Below are 25,221 nucleotides of genomic sequence, written 5' to 3' on the forward strand. Positions count from 1 at the left end.
GTGGATCGAAAAAAAAACAAACATGCGGTTTAGTAATTATGCATATGAGCGTATCATTTTTTTTTTTTTTTGGTGGGGGAGTGGATCTTGGGTGGGAGTTCCCACACTTTTTTCCCCAGGACTTGACCCCTGGTTTGGTAACGTGTTTTGTAGGACTCAGTGATGGTCAGAAGATGCAAATACATGGTAAGAACCTTCCTCACTGAGTAGATTGAAAGACGGCCCCTGCTGCAAGAAATTTGCAGTTACCCACTAAGGTAACTCTTCACGCAGGCATTGCATTAGGGGACAGGATCAGGTAGTTTATGGCCACCCTAGGTAAGATTCTTCAGTGGCCTGATCTGACTTCCAAGACTGTTGCTATCCTTGGACTACAAATGGTTCTTACTACTCTGTGGTCACTGAAAAATTGTTATAGATTGCCCTGTGACTCGGAAGACTCACCCAGTGGTGCTTGTGTAGGTCTGTCCCATTGTACAGTCTTCGGGAGGAGATTCTGGGTTAAACCAAAAATCTGCGAAACATCGACTGGATTCTTTATGACTATACTCATGTTCAAACCCATAATCACTGAAAGACAAGAACATCTGTATTATATATGTACTTCAATGAAAAAAGTCAGAGAAATACCAAGTAACATTGCAAAACTTTATTGCTAGATGTAACAATGAGTTAATCAGAGATGCAATGGATTGATGTGGCATAGAAAGAAATACAAGCTAAGAAATCTTTTTGTTTTTTCTTAGCTTTTCTCTTGCCTTTAAACCTTAGCGAATCATTTTACTGTGACAGTTTTGCTGGTTGTATATTTATAATCCTTTAGGTAGCCCTCAAGCAGCTATGTGAACTGCCTGCCATGGAAGAAATTGCGACCTGCTGTAGTGTCTTACAATCACTAAGTCTATATAGGTATAATGTACAGTATATCAATCTTTGATTCATCAAGCAGTGCCACCACATACTGCGTGCTTAAAGTGCCATATCAAACATTGTAGTTACTTATGATAGTTACACTTGACTCATTAAAGTGTATCTAAAGCCTCCATTTTTAGGTTTGTATCGAATGGGGTAGTGTTCTAACTGTTTGATGAAGTATGGACTGGGCATGCAAGAAGGAAAGCACCAACATATAACGTCCTGATTTAGTTTTTATTCAGACTTATGTATCATAAAAAATTATTGTGTATTGGGGGTTCAAAGGGTCCCCTGTCAACAGAACTTGACACCAGGGGTAATTTTTTTTAATTGCTTCAGATGCCAGTTAAGCCTTTGAAGTATAACTAAAGTCAAAGTGAAAGAAAAAGAAAATTACAAGTTTTGGGTTGACACTAGAACAGAAATAAATGGGAAATCTTCCAATGAGGGCACTAGTTCATGTGACCCTGGTGACACCCCTGGATTCCCTTAATGTGGAGGGATTTCCTCTCACACCCTGTTTTGGCCTTGGGGAAGGAAATTAAGAGAAATATCCCAAAAGGGACACATATATAATTAAAAAAAAACTAAAAAAAAATAGATTAGGTAGGTTAACGTTCGTCTCCTCTCCTCTAGATGAAACAAACAGCTAATTCTTACAATGTGGGTGCAGACCCACTGCAGGGAAACTAAATTCTAAATTCCTGGACTTGGACTTTAAGCCCGATGAAGGGGGATCATTGGACCGCCCCCCCCCCCCCGAAATACGTTGGCTTTCAAAGATTCAAAATGTAAAAAAAAAAAAATCTGCACTTTATATTTCTGTTTTTGGTGTTTTTGTTCTTGTGCACTTTTTATTGCTGTCTGTGACCTCGCTGGGGAGGTTAACCCTCTATTTGTCTTGGTGAGCATTATTAGTAGGTTGGAAAGTGATATGAAACCGAAATGTAGCAGTGGTCCCTAGAATACGATTCAAGGGGACATCTGCTCGACTTACATCTGACTAAGGCTTGCCATAGATGGTGCAAATTTCTTTCCTGCTACTTTGGATTGGGGAAGTCAGGATTAGACAGTGATCTAGGAGACGACTAGCGATAATTGCAAATGAATCTGGGAGGCTGGTGGTATCTAAGTTGATCAATCGATCACCTTGGTACATTCAGCCTGCCCACACATGGTTCAAATCTCGGCTGGTGCCTGCTGAACGGGTCGAGATTTGAACTGTCTACGGCCGGCCTAAGAGGTGATTTCAATCGAGATATTTCCACTTGTTTCCTGTTGTAATAGGGGAAATCTCCAGAATGGGACTTAAGCCCTGCCCCATTAAAACTAAAAAAAGATATTTGGCTTTAGATAAACTTTAATGAAGAAAGAGTTTCAGGCTTTAATTTTAAAAGAAAAATACTTGACCAGGGTTTTGACCCTTCCATCCTCTATCCAAAACTAACAGTAAAGTATTAGCTTTAATGTTGAAGAGGTGTTACTTTATAATGATAGGTAACTTTTAAAAGCACTATATAACTCTATGCTATTTTTCAGTACAAAGTGTCATGTGATTGATGTGTGCAGTGGTTCTGTACAGAGACTGTTTTACTTTTGAATCTTTGGTAATTTAAGTTGGATAACATACCACACAAAATCAGTACTTTCACACTGGCAGATTTTTGAAGTCAATGCGGATGTGAAACTTCTTCCCTTAATACACCATGATGAGGTCTTTCTTCTGCGAAAACTTCTTTGCTGGCCCATAATGCAATGTTCTCCCTGTATGTACATTGCATAGAAAACTGCATTATTATTATATAAATAACTCCTGTAAATATCAGGCAGTTGCTTTTTCAAACAAAAATTCATAAAAATATTTTACTCTGTATGCAACTAGTGAATCATTGAATCATTTTTATAATATGCCCCAACGTTGGCAGCAGTATAGAGAACCAATAAAATGTCTATATTCTAACCCACAAGTATTCTCAGGAGTTCTCAGGTTGGCAGTGATCTATAATCCCTTTCTACATAAATGTTGAAGTTAGATATGTTCACTCTCACTAATTAGATGAATGAGTGATGCTGCATCCACCTAGGTAAGTATGATTAAAAAAAAAAAAAACATACGTCTCTTTTAACCTCCCTGGCGGTATGATTCTTTCAGAAAAAAGGTGCTGAAAGCGGTAGGTCTGTAATTTTTAGGAATAACTCACTTAAATCTGACCAAACAAGAGTCTAGTAGGCATCCCGGGTATGAATTTTTTTTAAAAACAAAATTATAAATTATAATATAATAAATAATTATAAATAATTATAACAAATAATAATATAATTATAATAAAAATTATTCAATAATGTAATCAACTCAAAATCCCTGAAATTTGCTCAGTTGCAGAATTGTCGCTGTCATTACTTTTATTTTTTTATGACAAATTTCCCCACAAATCGCTATCGCACAATTCTGCAAGTGATTATAATTTATTATCGCTGTTTTCTAGCTGCTCTAAAACCATTTTTGACATAAAAAGACACTTTTGGTTGCTATGGACAATCTACAGTTTGCAGGCAGAAAGAACAGTTTTTATTATATAAAAGTACATGTAGGGCACTGGGCAGACCACTAGGGACAAGGGGTGTGTGTATTTTTTACATACAGTACTGTAATCTATAAGATTACAGTATACTGTATGTAATGTGTTTGTTTACGTTTTTGAATTTGGTGCCGTTCTCCGCTCCCGTGCGTCGTAACGTCGCAGGGAACGGAGATCGGCGGCACAGGAAGACGCTGTGTGAATCGAGCGAGGTCCCGCTCGCCCACACAGCGCGGTGGCATCGCTGGATCCAGGGACAAGGTAAGTAAACCCTGCCTGTGGATCCAGCGAGGCGAGCCCGAGTCTGACTCGGGGTTACCGATCCTAGCACAAAAATCTAACCCCGAGTCAGACTCGGGAATACCACCAGGGGGGTTAAAGACGAAATTCAGGCAGCATTTATTTTTCCCTGACAAGGGAGCTGTACCCACACTGCAAGGATTATTGCTTGTTTTGTCCAGGGGAGGAGAAATTAATTACCTAATGCTCCTCTCCTCTGGCAGATGGTTCTATCCCACACTCAGAGGGTGGACTGTCTCTTGGCATCCTCAAGTCCAGAGCAGGGCTATGGACCCTGCTGTGGTCTTAATGACATCAGTACCCTAGACTACTAGAGCGTGGGGTTCCAGAAGTCACAGGGATGGTCTAGCTGCGGAGAGGAATGGAGGATTGGGTAAGTATATTTCCTTGTATTGTTCCCCAAGACATAAATGTGCAATTATTATTCAATGCATTGCGGCCACGGCCCCACTTTTTTGCTTAGCATTGTGCTTTAAAGATATGACCCATTAACTGACTATATGCAAGGGATACCGACTGCAGGTATCCAGCAGAAGCAGAGATGACCAGTTCAGTGTAGCTGTATTTAGGAAACTGGAATCAGGTCAAGTGTGATGAAAATGCAGTTTATGAATGCCCATACATTTTCCATCCGTCTGGCGGATCGGATGAAAACGGACAGGCGGTCCGTTTTCATCCGATCCCCCATAGAGGAGAGCAGAGCTCTGACAGGTCATTCTCTGCACAGTGAGCAGAGATGGACCTGTGATCCGCCGGCTCAGTGGGTATCAGTGGATCGATCCCTGCTGAGCATCAAAACAGACAGCCCCGTGTGAAAGGGGCCTAATGGTTTATACAGACATTCCCTGAATTTCATATAGAATGGCGCAGACAGATTTTGTAAAAGTGCCTCTCATCCATTCTAAAAGTGGTGAAGAATGTGCCAAATTCATGCACCTTTCTAGAACTCGTACTTGAATTTAGCTGATGCTGCCCAACTCTTAGAAGGCATGCAAGACACTTTTTCAAAATCAGTTTGAGACAGTTTTCCTCTTTGTACACCAAAAGAGACATGGCTAAGCTCCGGGGGGCGGAGAGAAAAGTGTTGGGGGGCTGGCATGGCCAGGCTGAGATTGCCACTCCATTGATTGTAGTAGGACACCATAGATGTGTGACTTCCAGGGGTTACCTTTCCTTCCTTGAATGCCAAAAGAGAGTTGGTCTTAATTAGCTTCAATTTTACATTTTGCATTTTGCGCATTCAATGCAACACAATGTAAAAGTGGCACATTCAATGCGGCACAAAAGTGGCACATTCTAGAACTATCTAAATTTGGTGCACCAGTTGCTGTCAGGACCAAAATTTTTCGCAAATGCTTCATTAATTTGGTGCAATACATTAAAAAGAGGGATTAAAGGGGTTGTAAAGGTTCGTCTTTTATTTTCTAAATAGGTTCCTTTAAGTTATTGCATTGTTGGTTCACTTACCCTTTCCTTTGATTTCCCTTCTAAATGTTTTTTTTCTTTGTTTGAATTTCTCACTTCCTGTTTCTCCTCAGTAAGCTTTCCACCAACATCCGAGCGGTGGAAAGTAATTTAGAACAGCTTACTGAACACCTTACTGAGGAGGCACAGGAAGTGAGAAATTCAGACAAAGAAAACAAAGAAAAAAAACATTTAGAAGGGAAATTGAAGGAAAAGGTAAGTGAACCAACAATGCACTAGCTTAAAGAAACCTATTTAGAAAATAAAAAATGAACCTTTACAACCCCTTTAAAGCCAACAAAGTGTTGCTTTATTGAATTCCCCCAGAAAGTGCCTGCACTTTATTTTAAATTGGACACATTTCATTGCACCACAATGGAAAGTGGTGCATTTTAGAACTACCTGAATTTGGTGCACAAGACCAAAAGATTTGTAAATGCTTCATGAATGAAATGACAAATTTACAAAATATGAGCTACTGTGTGGCCCTTTGTATATCTGTATTTAAAGAGGTTGTAAAAGTTTTTTTTTTTTTTTTCTAAATAGGTTCCTTTAAGCTAGTGCAGTGGTTCTCAACCCTCTAGTGCTGTGACCCCTTGATAAAAATTTCCCAAGTTGTGGGGACCCCTAATAGTAAAATTATTTTCGTAGCATGGGTTGTCAGCACCCAAGGCAAGACAAGTAATTTGTTCCCCTAACCCACAGACATTTCGCACTGAGTCCTTTTAATGGCAACTCTAATCACAGGTAGTGTTGCTCACTGTGTCTCCAGCTCTGTGGTGTCTCGTAGCAGTGACACCAATGCCGAAATCAGGAGATAGAGTCTCCTTTAGCCCCTCCCACTTCACATTCCTCACCAGTCAGCTGACCTCTAGTCTCTGCCCCCCAGCCATGCCGTGAACTGAATGGGTGCCTTTGAAGAGGCTGAGTGGGCAGCTGCGGGCTCCAGGAACTGCCGGGCAGCCACAGGCTCTAGTGATAGCCCTGCTTGGTGGCCCCAAAAAGGCTGGGAGAGCGGTGTGGGCTTCAGGAACAGCCCAGGATTCAGTGACCCCTGGCAAATCATCATTTGAGGGGGTCCCGACCCCCAGGTTGAGAACCACTGATCTAGTGCTTTGTTGGTTCACTAACCTTTTCCTTCGATTTCCCTTCTAAATGTTTTTTTTCTTTGTTTTCTTTGTCTTAACTTCTCACTTCCTGTTCCTCCTCAGTAAGCTGTTCTGGCTGACTAACCCCCAGCCAGATGATGGGGGCAAGCTTACTGAAGAGAAACAATAAGTGAAAAATTCAGACGAAGAAAAAAAACATTTAGAAGGGAAATCGAAGGAAAAGGTAAGTGAACCAACAATGCACTAGCTTAAAGGAACCTATTTAGAAAATACAAAACAAACCTTTACAGCCCGCTTTAAGGTCCTCTGTATTTACTGATTTAAGCCAGCCATAGACAGTTTAAATCCTAGCCAGTTCAGCACTGACTGTGTTGATAAGGGAATCAAGCCATTTTCTAAGAAATTCACTCTATCTATGGCTGACCTTAGCGACCACCGCACTATATTATTTGCTTTGCTAATTTTCCAACAGAATCTATTTAAAAATATAATGATATATTAAAAAATATTCTGACACTCCTTCCTCTACCTGTAAAATCATTATTAAATTGCATGTCAGTGCTCTTCACCCCTACTGTATAAAAAATACTTGATGGACATGCCCGTGTGTATGACATAGAGGAGCAATTAGTCACTTTTTTACTAATTGGGACTCTGGGTATGGTAATTACAGAAAACTAGAACTACATACTTGTCAATTGTCAAAATATAAATGTTGGTAAAAAATACAACACTTCACCAAAAACTTTAGCACCCAAATCACAAAGTATATTATATTTCTAAACTAGAAAATGATCATAATACCTGGGAGTTGGAAAGGTTCCAAGAATCATAGTCTTCTTCTGTACATTCTCTAAAGAACGAAGGTCTAAAATCAACTTTTACCAATTCCCAGTCTGAACGGTAACTTATATGCCCAAACACTCTGTAAAGTTAAGAAAAAAGCCATATTACATTCAAACAACTCTACAAATAGAACTGTAATTAACATGCAAATGTGTGAATTATAACCATGGCCTTTGGGGCCATTACTAATCAGGTAGTTTCAAATATAATCCAACAGTTTAAAAAAATCATAAACTGGAAATCGTATACGATAGTTTGTAAATAGTCTTTATTGCTCGTCTTGTTTGGGGATCCTTGTACAGTGCTTTATACTGTATTATGTTTCAAGTGAAAAATTCTATGCATTAAGATAAACGGATTAAGATAAAAAGGACAGCATTCATCAGATCTCATCCGATCTAATCGGACGGATGGCGAACGTATCGTTATACATCTGATTTTAGCGTATTGGTGCAGATTGGATGTCAGCGGACATGTCACCGCTCTGACATTCGTCGCTCCATAGACCTACTTGGAGCGTCCGTTCAGGTCCGCCTAAAAAACTGACAGACGGAATGTTCAGGTCCGCCCGTGTGAAAGGGGTCTAATGGCCCGCTACCAGTAAGCATGTGATTGCTGTGACCAATTGTAACAATGGTTGGTTGAACTGGATGGACTTGTGTCTTTTTTCAACCTAACTATTTAACATGACAGTTGTAAACATAGAATGGCTTCCTTTCAAGCCATTCATTGTATACAATTGTGTTTCTAGCTGTGATTGGTCACAGTGATCACATGTTACAGACAGGGCCAATCACAACCCATTTGTATAATGTGATTAACTGTGGCCAATCACAGCTAATCACAACAATACACAGTGTCTACACACTGTCATTCAGTAAAAAGATGTGCTTAAAGCTCTGAAATTCACTGCTGTAAGCAACCATAGTATCTAAAAAAAAAAAAAAGATCCTGATTAACTCCCCAGAGTGGTACAGTATTACTATGGTAACACTATATTGCTCTGAAACAGAACATAGTAACAGGGTGGGACTTTAAATGGGGCCATGACTGAAAAGGGGCATGTACCCCCATCCCTATCTAGTGGCAAAAATAAAATATAAATGGAAAAGGGGAATGGATATAGGAAAGTGGGACTTTATATGGAGCACACAGTCTTAGGGAAAAACAACTTTCCAAATGATTGAAAATATAAATGTTTTATTTGGTACAGTTAAGCAGTATTTTTTTGCTGAAATTACTGTTTATTGGGTATAGAGACATAAAAGTTAACTGATTGCTTTAAAAAATGATTAAAAATTGAATTTAATCTATCATATAATGTGCCTCTAGTTTCACTTTTGGTTTTAAAGGACATACATGAAGTTCCAGGTGAGAGGTGAGTCGGGAAGACTCGCAGAACAAAAACAAACAAATCCAGGGCAGTGTTTTGTTTTTAAAATGAATCTGATTGGTTCTGAGGAGTTTTAGACACACAGTAATGACAGCTTAGACCACCGTGAAAATCTCCCAGTATGATGGTTATAAGGAAACAGGCAACCAGGAAGTGTGGAGATCACAGCAGAATTACAGCTACTTCAAAGCAAAAACGAACAATGAGCACATGAAACCAGTACTGCAGTAAGGTAAAGGAAGCTATTTAGCTAAAAAAAAAAAATCCTTTAGTGACCCTTTAAAAAGACATAAATTTGATATTGTTTATACACTTCCCATAAAATTCCAAAAATAATCTGCACATGCATGAATATTGTAAACATTATATAGGAACAACTACAAAAGTAGAAATAGCCTCCAACCTCCCTGATCTGCATCGGTATGGCTAGAAAGGGACCCTGGGATAGTGGCGTCCCAATCTAGAACCCACAAAACTGCATAAAGTAAAAAATTTTAATTATAGAGATCATAAAGGTGCAACCACGGCTTTCGTGGTTTGGTATTACCACTCTTTAGGAGCAGGCACATGATGCATATCTAAAATAAAGTGTAGAATTATATAGCAATTAGATTTGTGATTACTTAGCATGTGGCAGAAAGTAGGATGAACCAATCCCATAATAGAACTTACAGACAGGCATGCTGTATAGGGAGAAATAGCGTGGCCCATTGGACCCAGAGGTCCACCGGTAATGTCTCCATGCTATTTCTCCCTACACAGCATGCCTGTCTGTAAGTTCTATTATGGGATTGGTTCATCCTACTATATGTGCAATTATATCCTCTGCCACATGCTAAGTAATCACAAATCTAATTACTATATAATTCTACACTTTATTTTAGATATGCATCACGTGCCTGCTCCTGATGAGTGGTAATACCAAACCACGAAACGCGTCGGACTAGCCACAACCCGTGGTTGCACCTTTATGATCTCTACAATTTTACAATTTTACTTTATGCAGTTTTGTGGGTTCTAGATTGGGACGCCACTATCCCAGGGTCCCTTTCTAGCCATACCGATGCAGATCAGGGAGGTTGGAGGCTATTTCTACTTTTGTAGTTGTTCCTATATAATGTTTACAATATTCATGCATGTGCAGATTATTTTTGGAATTTTATGGGAAGTGTATAAACAATATCAAATTTATGCCTTTTTAATGTATTTATGGTTCTCAATACTATCAAGTATATTATACAAATATTTTTTTGTTCAAATACTGCTTAACTGTACCAAATAAAACATTATTATATTTTCAATCATTTGATAGTTGTTTTTCCCTAAGACTGTGTGCTCCATATAAAGTCCCACTTTCCTATATCCATTCCCCTTTTCCTTTTATATTTTATTTTTTGCCACTATATTGCTCTGGTCACAATATGGAAAAGAAAAAAAAAACTGTAAAAAAAACTGTATAACTTTCCTAAAGACTAATTTATATACACTGATTTGGGTTATTTCACCAAAGAAATGTATCAGAATATATTTTGGCCTAAATTTATGAAGAAAGATTTTTTTTTTTTTTTTAAATTGTATAACAGAGACAAAGAAAACTTGTTTTTTTTCAGATTTTCTGGGATTTTTTTTTCATTTCTATAGCAAAAAAAGTGATAATTAAATACCACAAAAAGAAAGCTCTATTTGTGTTAAAAAAAAAAAAAAATGCTAAAAATGTCATATGGGTACAGCCAGTGCCGATCCTGATCTCCCTGGGGCCCTAAGCAAAATGACATGTCGCAATAAAGTTGAGAAGGGGGGGGGGGGGGCTGCCGAAAATGACATGTCACATTAAAGAGTGTTCTGCTGTTGGAAATGACATCTTACATTAAAGTGAGGAGCGGGGGGTGCTGACTTCTTCTTACCTTTTCTCCCATGCAGCCAGCGGGGTGAGGGGCCGAAAATTACTTCTCACCAGGCGGGGCCTCTAGTAATTTGGGGGGCCCTCCGCAGCTTTGCGGGGGCCCTAAGCGGCTTGCATAGTGAGCCTATAGGGCGGATCGGCCCTGGGTACAGCATTGCATGACAGCCTGGGCAGGAAGGGGGTGAAAGAGCCCGGTATTGAAGTGGTTAAACAAAGTAAACGTAACGGAATACACTGGGAATGCATGTAAATGCAACTCAGTAAAAAAAATTATATAAATGCCTAAAAAAATGCACCCCAAACACATGATAAATGTGGCCCAAATGTACTACAAACGCCTTACAAATGTATATACAATAAATGCACACGCAGAACTGTACACTATACATAGGATTGTGGTATAAACGAGCCCTTAAATAGCATTTACAGTGATGAATCGGTTTGTGATTCCACCATCGGGTGGCACTGTGACATCAGTCCTGCGCTTCAAAAAAATGTTGAATAAAAAAAAAAAAGACATCAGCTTTGAAGAATATTAAAAACTTGTGGTTACTTTGCAGAGGAACTCCTGTGAAAAAATGCCTGGCTTTGAACACATCTGTTAGCATTACAGGTAAGCCCGCTACATTTATCTTCTAAAAAGGGCTGAGCTACGGAGGGCTGTCAAAGGTATTCTGTCGCTGTAGATATAAACTCCTCTCTGTGAAGTTATCACTCCGCACTTATTAAAATGCTTCATTTAACAGGCTCACCGGCTTCATATCATTTAATAAAAACATGAAAACTTTGCACAAGGTCCAATGAATTGAAAAAGAGAGAAGCGTTTTTTTTTTTTTGGTCTTTCCAACTCATTAATTGCTTTTCGATGTGCATATCCCTTTTATTTATAAAGCTGCGTACAGTTCCTGTCATCAAACAGCGGCGTCATGAAAAATGGAGAAGAATGGAATCTATGCTTTCATTATTCTGAAGAATTAATTAATACCGAATTATAACATAATAATCATTAAAAAAGCTAATAATATTATGACCTATTAAAGTAGATTTAACTGCTTCAATACAGGGCACTTTTACCCCTTTCCTGCCCAGGCCACTTTTCAGCTTTCAGCGCTGTCGCAGTTTGAATAACAATTGCACACTCATGCAAAACCCAACCAAAAAAAAAAAAAAAAAAAATTTCCACACAAATAGAGCTTTCTTTTGGTGGTATTTAATCACGGCTGGGGTTTTTGCAGAAAAAAAATAAAGAAAAATCGAACATAAAAAAGTTTTTGTTATTTTCTTTTAGAAAATGCTGTAAATAAGAAATGTTTCTCCTTCACTGATGTGCGCTGATGAGGCTGCACTAATGGGCACTGATGAGGCTGCACTGATGGGCACTGATGAGGTGGCATGGAAGGGCACTGATGAGGAGGCACTAATATGCAGCACTGATGAGCACTGCTAGGCAGCACTGATGGGCACTGATAGGTGGCACTGATGGGCACTGATAATCGGCACTGATGGATAATGATAGGTGGCGGCACGGATAGGCGGCACAGATGAGATTAGATTAGAGTCGATTATGGACAGATGCAGCTTCGGTTCGATGCTGCATCCACCTAGGTAAGTATGATTTATAAAAAAAAACATAGGGCCAGATTCACAAAAGAGATACGCCGTCGTATCTCTGTGATCCGCCCATCCAAACTATGCGGCTGATTCATAGAATCAGTTACGCATAGATAGCCCTAAGATCCGACAGATGTAATTGAATTACACCGTCGGATCTTAGGATGCAATTCTAGGCCGGCCGCTAGGTGGCGATTCCATAGCGGTCGGCGTAGAATATGCAAATGACTAGTTACGGCGATTTACGAACGTCCGCGTTACCCGTCGCTCTAACTTTACGTCGTTTCCGTCAAGATACGCCGCGTAAAACTAAGGCTGCCTCCTAGGTGGTCAAAGCAATGTTAAGTATGGCCGTCGTTCCCACGTCGAAATTTAAAAAATCACGTTGTTTGCGTAAGTTGTCCGTGAATGGCGCTGGACGCCATTTACGTTAACGTCTAAACAAATGACGTCCGTGTGACGTCATTTAGCGCAATGCACATCGGGTAATTTTCCAGACGGAGCATGCCCAGTACGTTCGGCGCGGGAACGCGCCTAATTTAAATGGTGCCCGCCCCATTTGAATTAGGCGGGCTTGCGCCGAGCGGATTTACGTTACACCGCCGCAAGTTTACAGGTAAGAGCTTTGTGAATCAGGCACTTACGCTGTAAACCTGCGGCGGTGTAACGTAAATGGGATACGTTACGCCGCCGCGGAGTAACGTAATTCTACCTGAATCTGGCCCATACTTCTCTTTTTACCTCTTATAGAATGTATGCATATATGTGCTGCCACATATTTAGTTACCTCTATTGTGTTGGGAGCACACTCAATCCTCCATTTTTTTGAACTGATAGGATGATATTATACAGAACATGACAGAAACAAGGCATTTAATAAATATATGTCCATTAGAACAATCTGATACATTTCTCAAAATACTGTAACCTTTATAAAGTTCCACATTGTCTCATCAAAATGTCCAATCTTCTAAATTATTGGCAGTTTATTATCTAAGTTTATTCTTCTTTTGTTTGGCTATGAGCCGCAGTAATCTTCACCTCCATTTTTTATTAAAATTGGTATTTCACAGGCTTGTTACAATAGCCAAAAGAGATTAGCTAATTACATTTCGTCTGTGTGATATGAAATTCCAGTGGGTAATTACATCAAAATATTAAAAACACGGTTGATTATTTGAATAAAAGTCAGACACATTGCTACAAGCCCATCAGACAGAAAAATGTCCTCATGAATCATGTCACCAGCCCACTACGTGCACAATGTTATGGATAAGGAGTTATTATTCCATACCGGCTCAGTGGGTTGCACTGCTACCTTTACGGCATTGGGGTCTTGGGTTTAATGTCTACCAAGAATGCTATCTGAATGAAGTTTGCATGTGCTTGTATGTTTGTATGGGATCACTGGTAGCTTGCACTTAGCCAATCTGCTCATGATTTGTGTGTGACTATGGTAGGCACTTTATATTGTACTAGCTGAATACCCGGCGTTGCCCGGTCTTCCTATCTTAACCTTTTGGGGAGGAAAATCATAGTAATATAAATATACCCATCTTTTATATAAGGGTGTAGGTAAGGGTTAATTTAACTTTCATATATTTATTTGGCATATAAGTAATATGTGTACCAGGTATTATTGAAATATCTCCAGGCGTACAGAAGTTATGTGGGAACATACTGTACATTTCCCATTGATTTGCATGGGACTTTAAACAAAAACCCTGACCCTCACAAATGGGGGTAGTTAAGGGATAAATTAACTATCCTATAGTTTAAGTGGACATATAAGTAACATGTGACCAAGTGTTATCGAAATATCTACAGCCGTTTGGAAGTTATGAAGTAACATGTATTTCCCATAGAGTTGAATGGGACTTTAAAGGAAAACCCGGACCATGGCAAATGGGGGTGGGTAAGGGTTAAACCACCTATCCTATGTTTGTTGCTGACATATAAGTAACATGTGTGCCAAGTTTCATGTTAATATCTTTAGCCGTTTGGACGTAATGCTGGAACATACATACATACATACATACATACATACATACATACATAGATTATCCTATGGGATAGGGAATATGCACAGTTTAAAGAGGGATTACTGGTATGAATGTTTTATACATAGTTACATTGTTCCAGCTCTGCATTTTTTTGAATAAATGCAAAGTGTTGTCTGATTGAATAAGGTGAAAAGGGGGGGGGGGTGATATTACACTCTCCACCTCATTCAATCAGAAGGCTTTCCATTCTTACACAATGCGACAGGGCAGCCGCTCTGCGCGTGCCCAGAGGCAAGTGGAGATCACTGGAGCAGCAGTGTCTATTTCAATGATTGCAGGGGCATCAGCCATGTATAAGATATACAGTACAGACCAAAAGTTTGGACACACCTTCTCAATCAAAGAGTTTTCTTTATTTTCATGACTATGAAAATTGTAGATTCACACTGAAGGCATCAAAACTATGAATTAACACATGTGGAATTATACATAACAAAAAAGTGTGAAACAACTGAAAATATATTTCATATTCTAGGTTCTTCCACCTTTTGCAGCAGACACATCTCTAGAACTGGTAAGAGGAGACTGTGAATCAGGCCTTCATGGTAGAATATCTGCTAGGAAACCACTGCTAAAGAAAGGCAACAAGCAGAAGAGACTTGTTTGGGGTAAAGAACACAAGGAATGGACATTAGACCAGTGGAAATCTGTGCTTTGGTCTGATGAGTCCAAACTTGAGATCTTTGGTTCCAACCCCCGTGTCTTTGTGCGACGTAGAAAAGGTGAACGGATGGACTCTACATGCCTGGTTCCCACTGTGAAGCATGGAGGAGGAGGTGTGATGGTGTGGGGGTGCTTTGCTGGTGACACTGTTGGGGATTTATTCAAAATTGAAGGCATACTGAACCAGCATGGCTACCACAGCATCTTGCAGCGGCATGCTATTCCATCCGGTTTGCGTTTAGTTGGACCATCATTTATTTTTCAACAGGACAATGACCCCAAACACACCTCCAGGCTGTGTAAGGGCTATTTGACCAAGAAGGAGAGTGATGGGGTGCTGCGCCAGGTGACTACCTCTTGAAGCTCATCAAGAGTGTGCCAAGAGTGTGCAAAGCAAAAGGTGGCTACTTTGAAGAACCTAGAATATGAAATATATTTTCAGTTGTTTCACACTTTTTTGTTATGTATAATTCCACATGTGTTACTTCATAGTTTTGATGCCTTCAGTGTCAATCTACAATTTTCATAGTCATGAAAATAAAGAAAACTCTTTGAATGAGAAGGTGTGTCCAAACTTTTGGTCTGTACTGTACATACATTTATATTAGTCCAAACTGAAGTAATGTAACTATGTATAACATATTCATACCTGGACTTCAGCTTGATTACTGTCTTGGAAGGGAGAGGAGTTGCATATGTCTGAGCTGAAAGGAAGAGGGATGCCAAACAATCAAGCAGCCAACTCCTCCATTACTATTGATTTTTTCCAATGAAGCAATCAACATCCAAATGCATTCTTTATTTATTTTACTGTAAGGTAACTGTTTTATTTGAAATACACCACCACTATTTAAAACTCCTCCCTCCAAAACTCTTAAATCAAAGAGTATGTTACCCAACGTATTTCTGATATGTGTCTACTATGTACTTGTATGAAACATATCCTGTTCAATTTTTTCCTTTGTGTGAAATAACTGGTGATCCTGCCAGTCCCCCTGCTTCCTTTTTCAAGCTGACCACGCCAGTGCATGGAAGCACATCCCTCCAAGTGTGGTCAGTTTTCCTCTTTGCCTTCTGTTTGGGAGCACAGTCTGCCTGTACTCCAGTGGTCAGACTTATGACGACATGCCTCCCCCCACCCATTAATGTACTGCTGTTTCTTTGCCTTCTGCTGACTTTCACCTCTACCCAGCTCCTCAAACTGTATTTCCATCTCTGCATTTTACACTGGACTGTGTTTGGACATTCTCCATTTTGTCCAATGTAGCACACCAGAATGTAGTGCCCTACCATGTATTTTGGTGTGCTGCAAGACATGTGTGTCAAAGACATGTGCATTCACACCACATTTGATTGGTGTGAATGGGCCTTTAAAGGGGTTGTAAAGACAAAAATATTTTCCTCTTAAATTAAAGTCTGACAGTAGCTGATAAAGTAAAAAGTAATGTTTTGCATTATAACTAGTTTGATACCTGTTGAAATCGAGCTGTTTTATTCACCTCCGTCACTCCTGAATCATTATTCTCACTGATTCCTGGTTTGCGGTGCGCATTCATTCTTGCTACATCACGGCCTAATGGGAACTACAGTTCCCATTAGGCTTAGCCTCCATGCCTGTGAGGGATAAGAGAGCATCTTCACGCAGGTCTGTAGTCATAGGGAGGGGGTGAGCACATTCTGCTTTCCACCATGCAAAACGGCTCAGATGCTGGTGGAAAGTAAGAAGAGGAGAGACAGGAAATGGCATTTTCAAACCTGGATTATTGTCTTTTGGAGGTCAAAAGGAAAAACGAGGTAAGTGATATTTAAATGCTCTAGCTTACAGCAATCAATTGATCTAATAAAAAACGAACCTTTAGTGTTCCTTTAATGTAAGCCAAAGAAAACTAGGGTCACAACTCCTTCAGATATAAAACATACAGGAGACTAATAGAAAGCAGTTTCCAGACTATAAAACCCCATCTCTAGCCAGAAAAGAATGCAAGGAAAGTAAGGTTACCATCACACGAGTTGCTTCAAAAATGACCTTTCTGAGCATCGAAGTTGTCAAATCAGTTAATGTTTTAAAAGTATAAATAATCAGACTAACTGAATTTATCCTGTTACACTATCTTCATTCCAGATGCCTGCAGTTTTCATTTCATTTCTCATGCCAAATTAGCAACATTCTTTATATGAATAAAACCTGCATCTAAGATAAATTTGAGAAAGACATACGTCATAACCAGTGTCTCGTCTCCAGGCTCACTGAGAAGTCCATCCACGAACACTGATGTGCTGGTGAAGTTGTGCACGCTCCAGGTTTGACCTTCGTCTACACTGAATCTAGTGAGAAAAAAGTAAAAAATAAAGGTTATTTACAGCATGCAAAGACATTTTAAAAGATTGTGTACTTCCAGCCTTGTGATAATATTATAAGAAAGGCCCTCTCCCGCTGCCGATAATGGTGATCTTGCAGCGAATCCGCTGTGGAGACCACCATTATCGTTTACAGGACCGGCCACGGAAAAGATGGATATCTCAGTTGTGGCAGCAGCTGCTGCCGTTACCGAGATATTCATCTTCAAAGTGCCAACGTATATGTACGTGAGCCAGACAATGTTTAGGATTTTTAGTTTACTATGTACTATGCTTCATACTAGTTAACCATCATAAATTGTTTTTAGCCATATCACTTAACCAGCTGTTTGTGCAGTCTCAACACATAGATCACATTTGAAAACCCTCCATCACAAATGCTCATATACCTGGTACATGTTAAGAAAGGCAAAAAAAAAACTCAGCCACACACCAGTATTTTGTTGCCACATCTTACCTATACGATACCCACATGACCCTGTATGCTGAAGTAGCTCCCTAAAAAATGTAAGCTCCCTGGTATTGGGCAAATATGCTGGTCCCTTCCACTAGACGGTTATGGTTGCCTAAATGACATGCCAGGCCATTCCATATGAGTATTTGTATTAGCTGTAAGAGGGCTGTAGCTTATGGGGGGTCCAAGCATCCTAAAGACATTGGAGGGGGCCTGCTGTGCAGCTGTGGGGTTAGTTTGTTTTTTAGGGCCTGTGTTGAAGAGTACTTTTGGCTTGTTTCAGTGGCATCAGCTTGACATCAATCTAGATTAAGGTGACTGTATTTTCAAAGATTATTTTAAGAACACCCTACTGACCATGGGGCGAAGCCAAGGTGGAGCGGGGATGGGGATAATAGCAGCATGTGAAGTGCCCCACACCCAATGTTGGGTGTGGCCAAATTGCACTAATAGTGGGAGGGGAGTGAAAGGAGTTTTCTCACACCAGAGCCTACTTTGCTATGGGTCAAGAGTGTAAGGCCAGTTGTGTACTGCAGGTCACCATCACAACTAAGATCAAGGAGGCAAATGATCCTCTTCATACCTTCCGGAACAAAGTCTGCACAAGCGGGGAGGGACTACATTGACATGTGAAATTATCAAAAACCTTGGACACAGTCAGAAGCAGACACACCCATCCCCTCCCTCTTCTTGCTCCAGGTAGATCACAGAAATGTTGCCAAGAAGGATTCCCTTGCAGATACTTGGGCCGGGGACATCATTATTAAAGTTGAAACTAAATTGGGGACACATTCTTTTAACAAAGGATGACATTGCGTATATTTTCTCTCAGCGATAGCTCCCTAAAATCAGGGACTGTCTCTGAAAATCAGGGACATCTGGTTAAGGTTTTTTAGATTTGTCTGATATTTAGAAGAATCAATAACAGTTACGTTTGACTTGCAGTCCACTTCCTTCTGACTAGCAAATGACCTGCTTCAAGCAGGTTTTGCATTCCAATAGAATTTTCTGGGAGTGCAAAAATATTTTTATACACATACACTTTATTTTATTTTATATTAAAGTCAATCAATTACATGCTAAATGGACCAGCTGATGCCTTGTACACACGATTGGAATTTCCGATGGAAAAAGTCATACGGAAGCATTGAACTTCATTTTTCTTGGCTCGTCGTAGTGTTGTACGTCACCGCGTTTTGGACGGTCGGAATTTGGTGTGACAGTGTGTATGCAAGACAGCTAGAACGGAATTTCGTCAGAAAAATCCATCTTTATCCCGACGGAAATTCCGATCGTGTGTACGGGGCATGAGTCTGAAAACTCTAAAGCAATGCAAGGACAAATATAAGTGTGTTAACACAATGTCGCAATTTCTCTTTGTGGTTGGACTCTCTTGGTTCATAGTGCCGTTAAAACTTCACTGAGGACTGTCCTTGAATTCACTGATGTAGAACGCATGTTTGATGAGCTAATTTCCTAATCAAAGAACCAAAATATGTGACTGTGCATATGATTAAGCTCAGTTACTGAGATAAGAGTTATAGTAATATTACAGAATATAGATGACCTCGATCAATTAGCAGTTGATGGATCTTCATTACAGCAAACTAAAAAGGACACAATCCATAATTTCTTTATTTTTAAAGTTAAATGTGAACGCTACTGAAAAGGAACATATCTGACAGAATGAACAGCATGGCAGCCCCTATCACTGGTAATGAGGTGAATGACGGTTTGCTACAGGACAGCCAACCATATTATGTTTCATTCAACCTCATGACTAATATAAAGGGAGCATTCTGGGGGAACAAGTTCTCTTTTTTCTCGTCGGGAGTCTCAATTTCCTTGTCGTGTTTCTCGTCGGGCTGGTTTACAACCAGAAACACGTTCGTGCTCAGAATAAAGTATGAGACGGGAGCGCATCTTCGGTAAAAGTAGCGTTCTTAATGGAGATAGCACATTCGTCACGCTGTAACAGACTGACAAGCGCGAATTGTCTCTTACCAAACTTTTACTTAACACGCAGTAAAATGAGATTAGCAAAAGCAGCCCCAAGGGTTGTGCCAGTGGAATCGAACTTCCCCTTTATAGTGCCGTCGTACGTATTGTACGTCACCGCGTTTGAGAATGACGAGATTTTGTCTTGACAGTGTGTACGCAAAGAAAGCTTGACAAGATTCTCTACAAGCCTGACAAGGAACTCGTCGAGGAAAACGATGTTTCTTTTACAACGAGTTTCTCGGTCGTGTGTACGAGGCCTTACTCTTGGCTCTCTGTAATAATAAATAACATATCCAAGTTGCAGAAGCTGGAAGAAGAATTTTCCAAATCAAAGTAGGATGATAAAACAGCGTAACAAAGATAATGCTGCTCCAAGTTCCTTCAGTGCTGGTTACATGAGCAAAAAGTCTAGACGTTTGCTCACATGACATGATCAATTCTGAAGGGAAGAATCTGCAAATCTCAACTTCACTCCTCCATTTTTGGCAGACACATGACATTATAGTCTAGGCTTTTGGTTATGTGAGCAGCACTGGAGAGAACCTAAAGCAGCATGCTGGTCCTTAAAGCGGGGGTTCACCCTATCGACGAAAAAAAAAATTATTTTTTTTCTTTTACCATAAAATCAGGCATTGTAGCGCGAGCTACAGTATGCCTGTCCCGAATTTTTTACCCCCGTACTCACCTTGTACGCGTAGATCGAAGATACCGGGGAATGGGCGTGCCTATGGAGACGGAGGATGATTGACGGCCGGCTCTGGCGCGTCACGCTTCTCCGGAAATAGCCAAAATAGCCTTGGTCTTCACGACGCGTGCGCATAGCCTGTGCGCAGGCGCCGTGAAGAGCCGAGACCTACTCCGGCTGTCTTCGGGGAGCGTGACGTGCCAGAGCCGGCCGTCAATCACCCTCCCTCTTGCTAGGCACGCCCATTCCCCGCGGCAGACGGAATCGTCAATGCACGATATAACCGTGAGTACCGGGATAAAAAAATTAAGACCGGCATAGTGTAGCTCCCGCTACTATGCCGGATTTTATGCTGCAATGTTCTTAAGGAGGGTGAACTACCGCTTTAAGCTATCCCAACATGACTATTATTCATATATGGTGTACCAAGCCAGTTTGATAAAATCACGGACTGATGAGTTTAATGGCCTGCATAGAGCGCTGACCTCAACCCTATTAAACACCTTGTCCCGATACCACTTTTTTAGGACCGAGTACAAGTACCGATACTTTTTTTCAAGTACTCGCCGATACCGAATACCGATACTTTTTTTTTAAATGTGTCCCCAAATGCAGCCATGTCCCCCCACAAATGCAGCCATGTCCCCCCCATATATCCAGCCATGTCCCCCCCCCATATCCAGCCATGTCCCCCCCCATATCCAGCCATGTCCCCCCCCCATATCCAGCCATGTCCCCCCCCATATGCAGCCATGTCCCCCCCATATCCAGCCATGTCTCCCCCCCCCCATATCCAGCCATGTCTCCCCCCCATATCCAGCCATGTCTCCCATATGCAGCCATGTTTACCCCCATATCCAGCCGTTTCTCCCCCCATATCCAGCCATGTCCCCCCCCATGCAGCCATGTCCCCCCATATGCAGCCATGTCTCCCCCCATATCCAGCCATATCCCCCATTTGCAGCCATGTCTCCCCCCCCCATATCCAGCCATGTCTCCCCCCATATGCAGCCATGTCCCCCCATATGCAGCCATGTCTCCCCCCATATCCAGCCATGTCCCCCATTTGCAGCCATGTCTCATTCCTCCATATCCAGCCATGTCTCCCATATGCAGCCATGTCCCCCTTACCTGCATCCCGCCGCATCCCCGCTGCCGCCGACTGCTTAATACGCACGGGGAACATCACAGCTTTCATTTGAATATCTGTAATGATTTGCGCCGCGCTGCGTATAGACACTCCCCCTTGCTCGGCATTGGACAGTTCACCCGAGCAAGGGGGAGTGTCTATACGCGGCGCGAATCATTACAGCTATTCAAATGAATGCTGTAATGTTCCCCGCCCGTATTAACCAAGTGGCGGCGGCAGCGGGGATGATGCGGCGTAGCGGCGGGATGCGTTGGCGGCGGCGGGGGGGGGGAGTATTCTATTTCGGTATCGGGGGTATTTGCGGGAGTACGAGTACTCCCGCAAATACTCGGAATTGGTCCCGATACCGATACTAGTATCGGTATCGGGACAACCCTAACCTTTATGATTATTATTATCATACAGCATTTATATAGCGCCAACAGTTTATGCAGCGCTTTACAATATAAAAGGGAGACAATACAGTTATAATAAAATAAAATACAAGAGGGTTAAGAGAGCTTACAATCTAATAGGGTGGGGCAGGTGGTACAAAAGGTTGTAACTATGGGGGATAAGCTGATGGAAGTGGTAAAAGATTAGTTGGAGACGTGATAGGCTTCCCTGAAGAGATGAGTTTTCAGGGATCGCCTGAAGGTAGCAAGAGTAGGGGATAGCCAGACAGGTTGAGGTAGCGAGTTCCAGAGGATGGAAGAGGCCCTGGAGAAATCCTGGAGACGAGTCTGAGAGGAGGAGATGAGGTTTTGAGAAGAGCGGAGAGGACGGTTTGGATGATATTTGGAGACAAGATTGGTGAAGATTATGATGAATTGAAATGCCAATTGTGAGCCAGATCTCATCCATCATCAGAACCTGATCTCACAAATACTCTTTTGGCACAAACACACTTCCCAGAACAGTGGAGACTTTTGAATATGCAAAGGGAGTGATGGGAGAAACTTGTTATGAATGTCCATGGTTCTGGAAAGGGATTTTGGCTGTATAAAGTAGCTTAAAATTAGCAACTGTGGTTTATAATAATGTAGCACCCTCCTAAATAAGTGCTAGAATGTAGATAGTTTATATAGTGTGGTCACCTGCTTAACAGGAGAATGTGTAGTAAAACATAGCAGCTTTCCTGTCTAACAACAAAGTTACAATTGCTTAGTGAAGGTGTCCTGTGTGACCCCTGGTCCATAAGGGGTGCAAGGGTGCCACCCCCCTAGGTTGCATGCGGTGCGCCGGACTAGGTTTCTATGATTTTTTTTATTTTTCGAGCCACATGATTAGAGCATGAGGCTCTAATTGGCTTGAAAAAGGTTGGACTCAGGACAATATTCGCCGGCTTCTCCTCCCGGTGAATCAGGACAGGAGGAAGATGGGGTTGGTCAGGAGGCGAAGCCAAGGAAGCCGCGGCTCCGTAACCGTGGAGGGGCGAGTGGGGGGTGGATTGTTTGACTCCCCAAAAATGTTTAGCACCAGCCGCCACTGCTCACAGTGCTGATGCTGCTGTGATCTGCTCATCTGTACCCAGGCAACTTTGGAAAGTTCTGGATGAACAGGAGTGCCCATGCAGAACAGCAGCATGAATATGAATGCTCTCCCGGCCAATTACTGGGAGTGGTGTCCCTGAGCATGCTGGGTGCTGGTATATATATATATATATATATATATATATATATATATAGTTGAGCAAGTACAGGCATACCACACTTTTAAGTACACAATGGGACCAGAGCATGTATGTAAAACGAAAATGTACTTAAAGTGAAGCAATACATTTTTTCACTTCTAGGCTGTAGTGGGGGTGCCAGAGGCTGTAGTGGGGGTTCCAGGGGCTGTAGTGTGGGTGCCAGGGGCTGTAGTGTGGGTGCCAGGGGCTGTAGTGTGGGTGCCAGGGGCTGTAGTGGGGGCGCCAGGGGCTGTAGTGGGGGCGCCAGGGTAACACTCACATGTAAATAAGCTCATCAGATGCAAGGGGGGCCACTCCAATCCATCCCCCTGACATTGCGCTGTGGAGAGGCTGGATAGCATTCTGCAGCTGACAGGGAAGCCGGAAGAACCACTGAGTGGATGTGATGTCACCGGAGGTGGGGAGGCAGCCAGGATATAGGAAGACCACACTGAAACAGGGCAGGATACGTGCTCAGAGCTTCAGTTTCGTCTAGTGCGGATGCATGGCGCGGGAATATTTGTACTTGTGAGGCACTTTACGAACACTCGCGAGTGTCCGTAAAGCGGGGTATGCCTGTACATGGGATCTGGGTCTTCCTCCAGAGGGGAGAGGTCCAGTTGGGGAGGGGGCCTGCCTCTTCTCCTAAGCACAGGCTGCCATGCGGCCTCAGTTGGGACGACCTGAGGGCCTGAACAGTGAATGCTGATACCCAGGGTTCTCCTGAGAGATGACTGAGCGAAGATGTCCATGGATCCTGTCTGGTATCATGGAGAAAGTTGAGCCATCACCAGGGCCTTGTGACTACAAACCCTCTGAAGGGATCCTAGGGACTGGTGTATCTGAATCCCCCTCTGGGTGCTAGAAGTCTGCTGGTGTCTTGAAGAGCAAGGTTCTCATAAGTCCTTCTACTATTAAGAGGCTTTGCTCCATTATGTACAGTGTGCTACACAAAGCTTTCCTTAATTGTGCATAGTTCAATTGGAGTATCCCACTATAACCCCTTCTCCTATCTTTGTGCCAGATTCACAAAAGAGATACAACGGAGTATCTCAGATACTCCGCCGTATCTCTCAGAGTATCTATGCGACTGATTCATAGAATCAGTTACGCATAGATAGGCAGAAGATCCGACAGGTGTAATTCTTTTACACTGTCGGATCTTAGGATGCAGTACCGTGGCAGCCGCTGGGGGGAGTTCGCGTCGCAAACCAGCGTCGGGTATGCAAATTAGGAGTTACGGCGATCCACAAAGATTTTTCCCGTCGTTACGCCGTCGCAAGTGTTAGATTTCCGTCGCAAAGATAGGGCACCTTTAATATGGTGGAAAAGTACTCCACCATGTTAAAGTATGCCCGTCTTTCCCGCGTCGCTTTAGAATTTTTTTTAAATGTTTTATTTTTCCCGGCGTAAGTCATTTGATCACGTCGCGATTCACAAAACTTTGGCGCGTCGTAATTTCGCGCAAAGCACGTCGGGAAATTTGCGACGGGAGCATGCGCAGTACGTCGGGCGCGGGAATTGAGCCTAATTTAAATGGTACCCGCCCCATTTGAATTGGGCCGCCTTGCGCCGGAAGTGTTTACGATACACCGCCGCAAATTTCCAGGTAAGTGCTTTGTGGATCGGGCACTAAATCGAAAAACTTGCGGCGGTGTAACGTAAACGGGTTACGTTACGCTGCGCCGCGGGTACGTGAATCTGGCCCTAGGGGCCAGATTCACATAGAACTGCGGTGGCATAACGTATCGTAGATACGTTACACCGCCGCAAGTTTTCATCGCAAGTGCCTGATTCACAAAGCACTTGCGATGAAAACTACGCTGGCAGCCTCCGGCGCAAGGCGGGCCAATTCAAATGGGCGTGTGCCATTTAAATTAGGCGCGCTCCTGCGCCGGACCTACTGCGCATGCTCAGTTTCGCAATTCATGTTGTGCTTTGCGCACTGTGACGTCATTCCCGGACGTGTTACGCAAACAACGTTACATTTTAAATTTCGACGCCGGAACGACGGCCATACTTTAAACAGCAATACGATTGCTGAGTAAAGTTGGGGCAGGTCAAACGACGACTAAC

The 25,221-nt window shown here is 42.0% G+C and overlaps 1 protein-coding gene across 2 annotated transcripts in view; it reads right to left on the bottom strand.

Annotated features, from left to right (window-relative positions):
• The window catches only part of SORCS2 (sortilin related VPS10 domain containing receptor 2), a 1,216,738-nt gene that overhangs the window by 109,653 nt on the left and 1,081,864 nt on the right, over positions 1-25,221 (bottom strand). For both annotated transcript variants that reach the window (XM_040335380.1, XM_040335381.1), the window contains exons 14-17: positions 17,064-17,171; positions 7,172-7,292; positions 2,546-2,679; positions 445-570 (exon numbers count right to left, since the gene is read on the bottom strand). In XM_040335380.1, the coding sequence (XP_040191314.1) occupies positions 445-570; positions 2,546-2,679; positions 7,172-7,292; positions 17,064-17,171 (489 nt within the window). The remainder of the gene's footprint in view (positions 1-444; positions 571-2,545; positions 2,680-7,171; positions 7,293-17,063; positions 17,172-25,221) is intronic.

The sequence above is a fragment of the Rana temporaria genome, chromosome 1 (assembly GCF_905171775.1).
Source record: "Rana temporaria chromosome 1, aRanTem1.1, whole genome shotgun sequence".
In the NCBI taxonomy this organism is placed as follows: domain Eukaryota; kingdom Metazoa; phylum Chordata; class Amphibia; order Anura; family Ranidae; genus Rana; species Rana temporaria.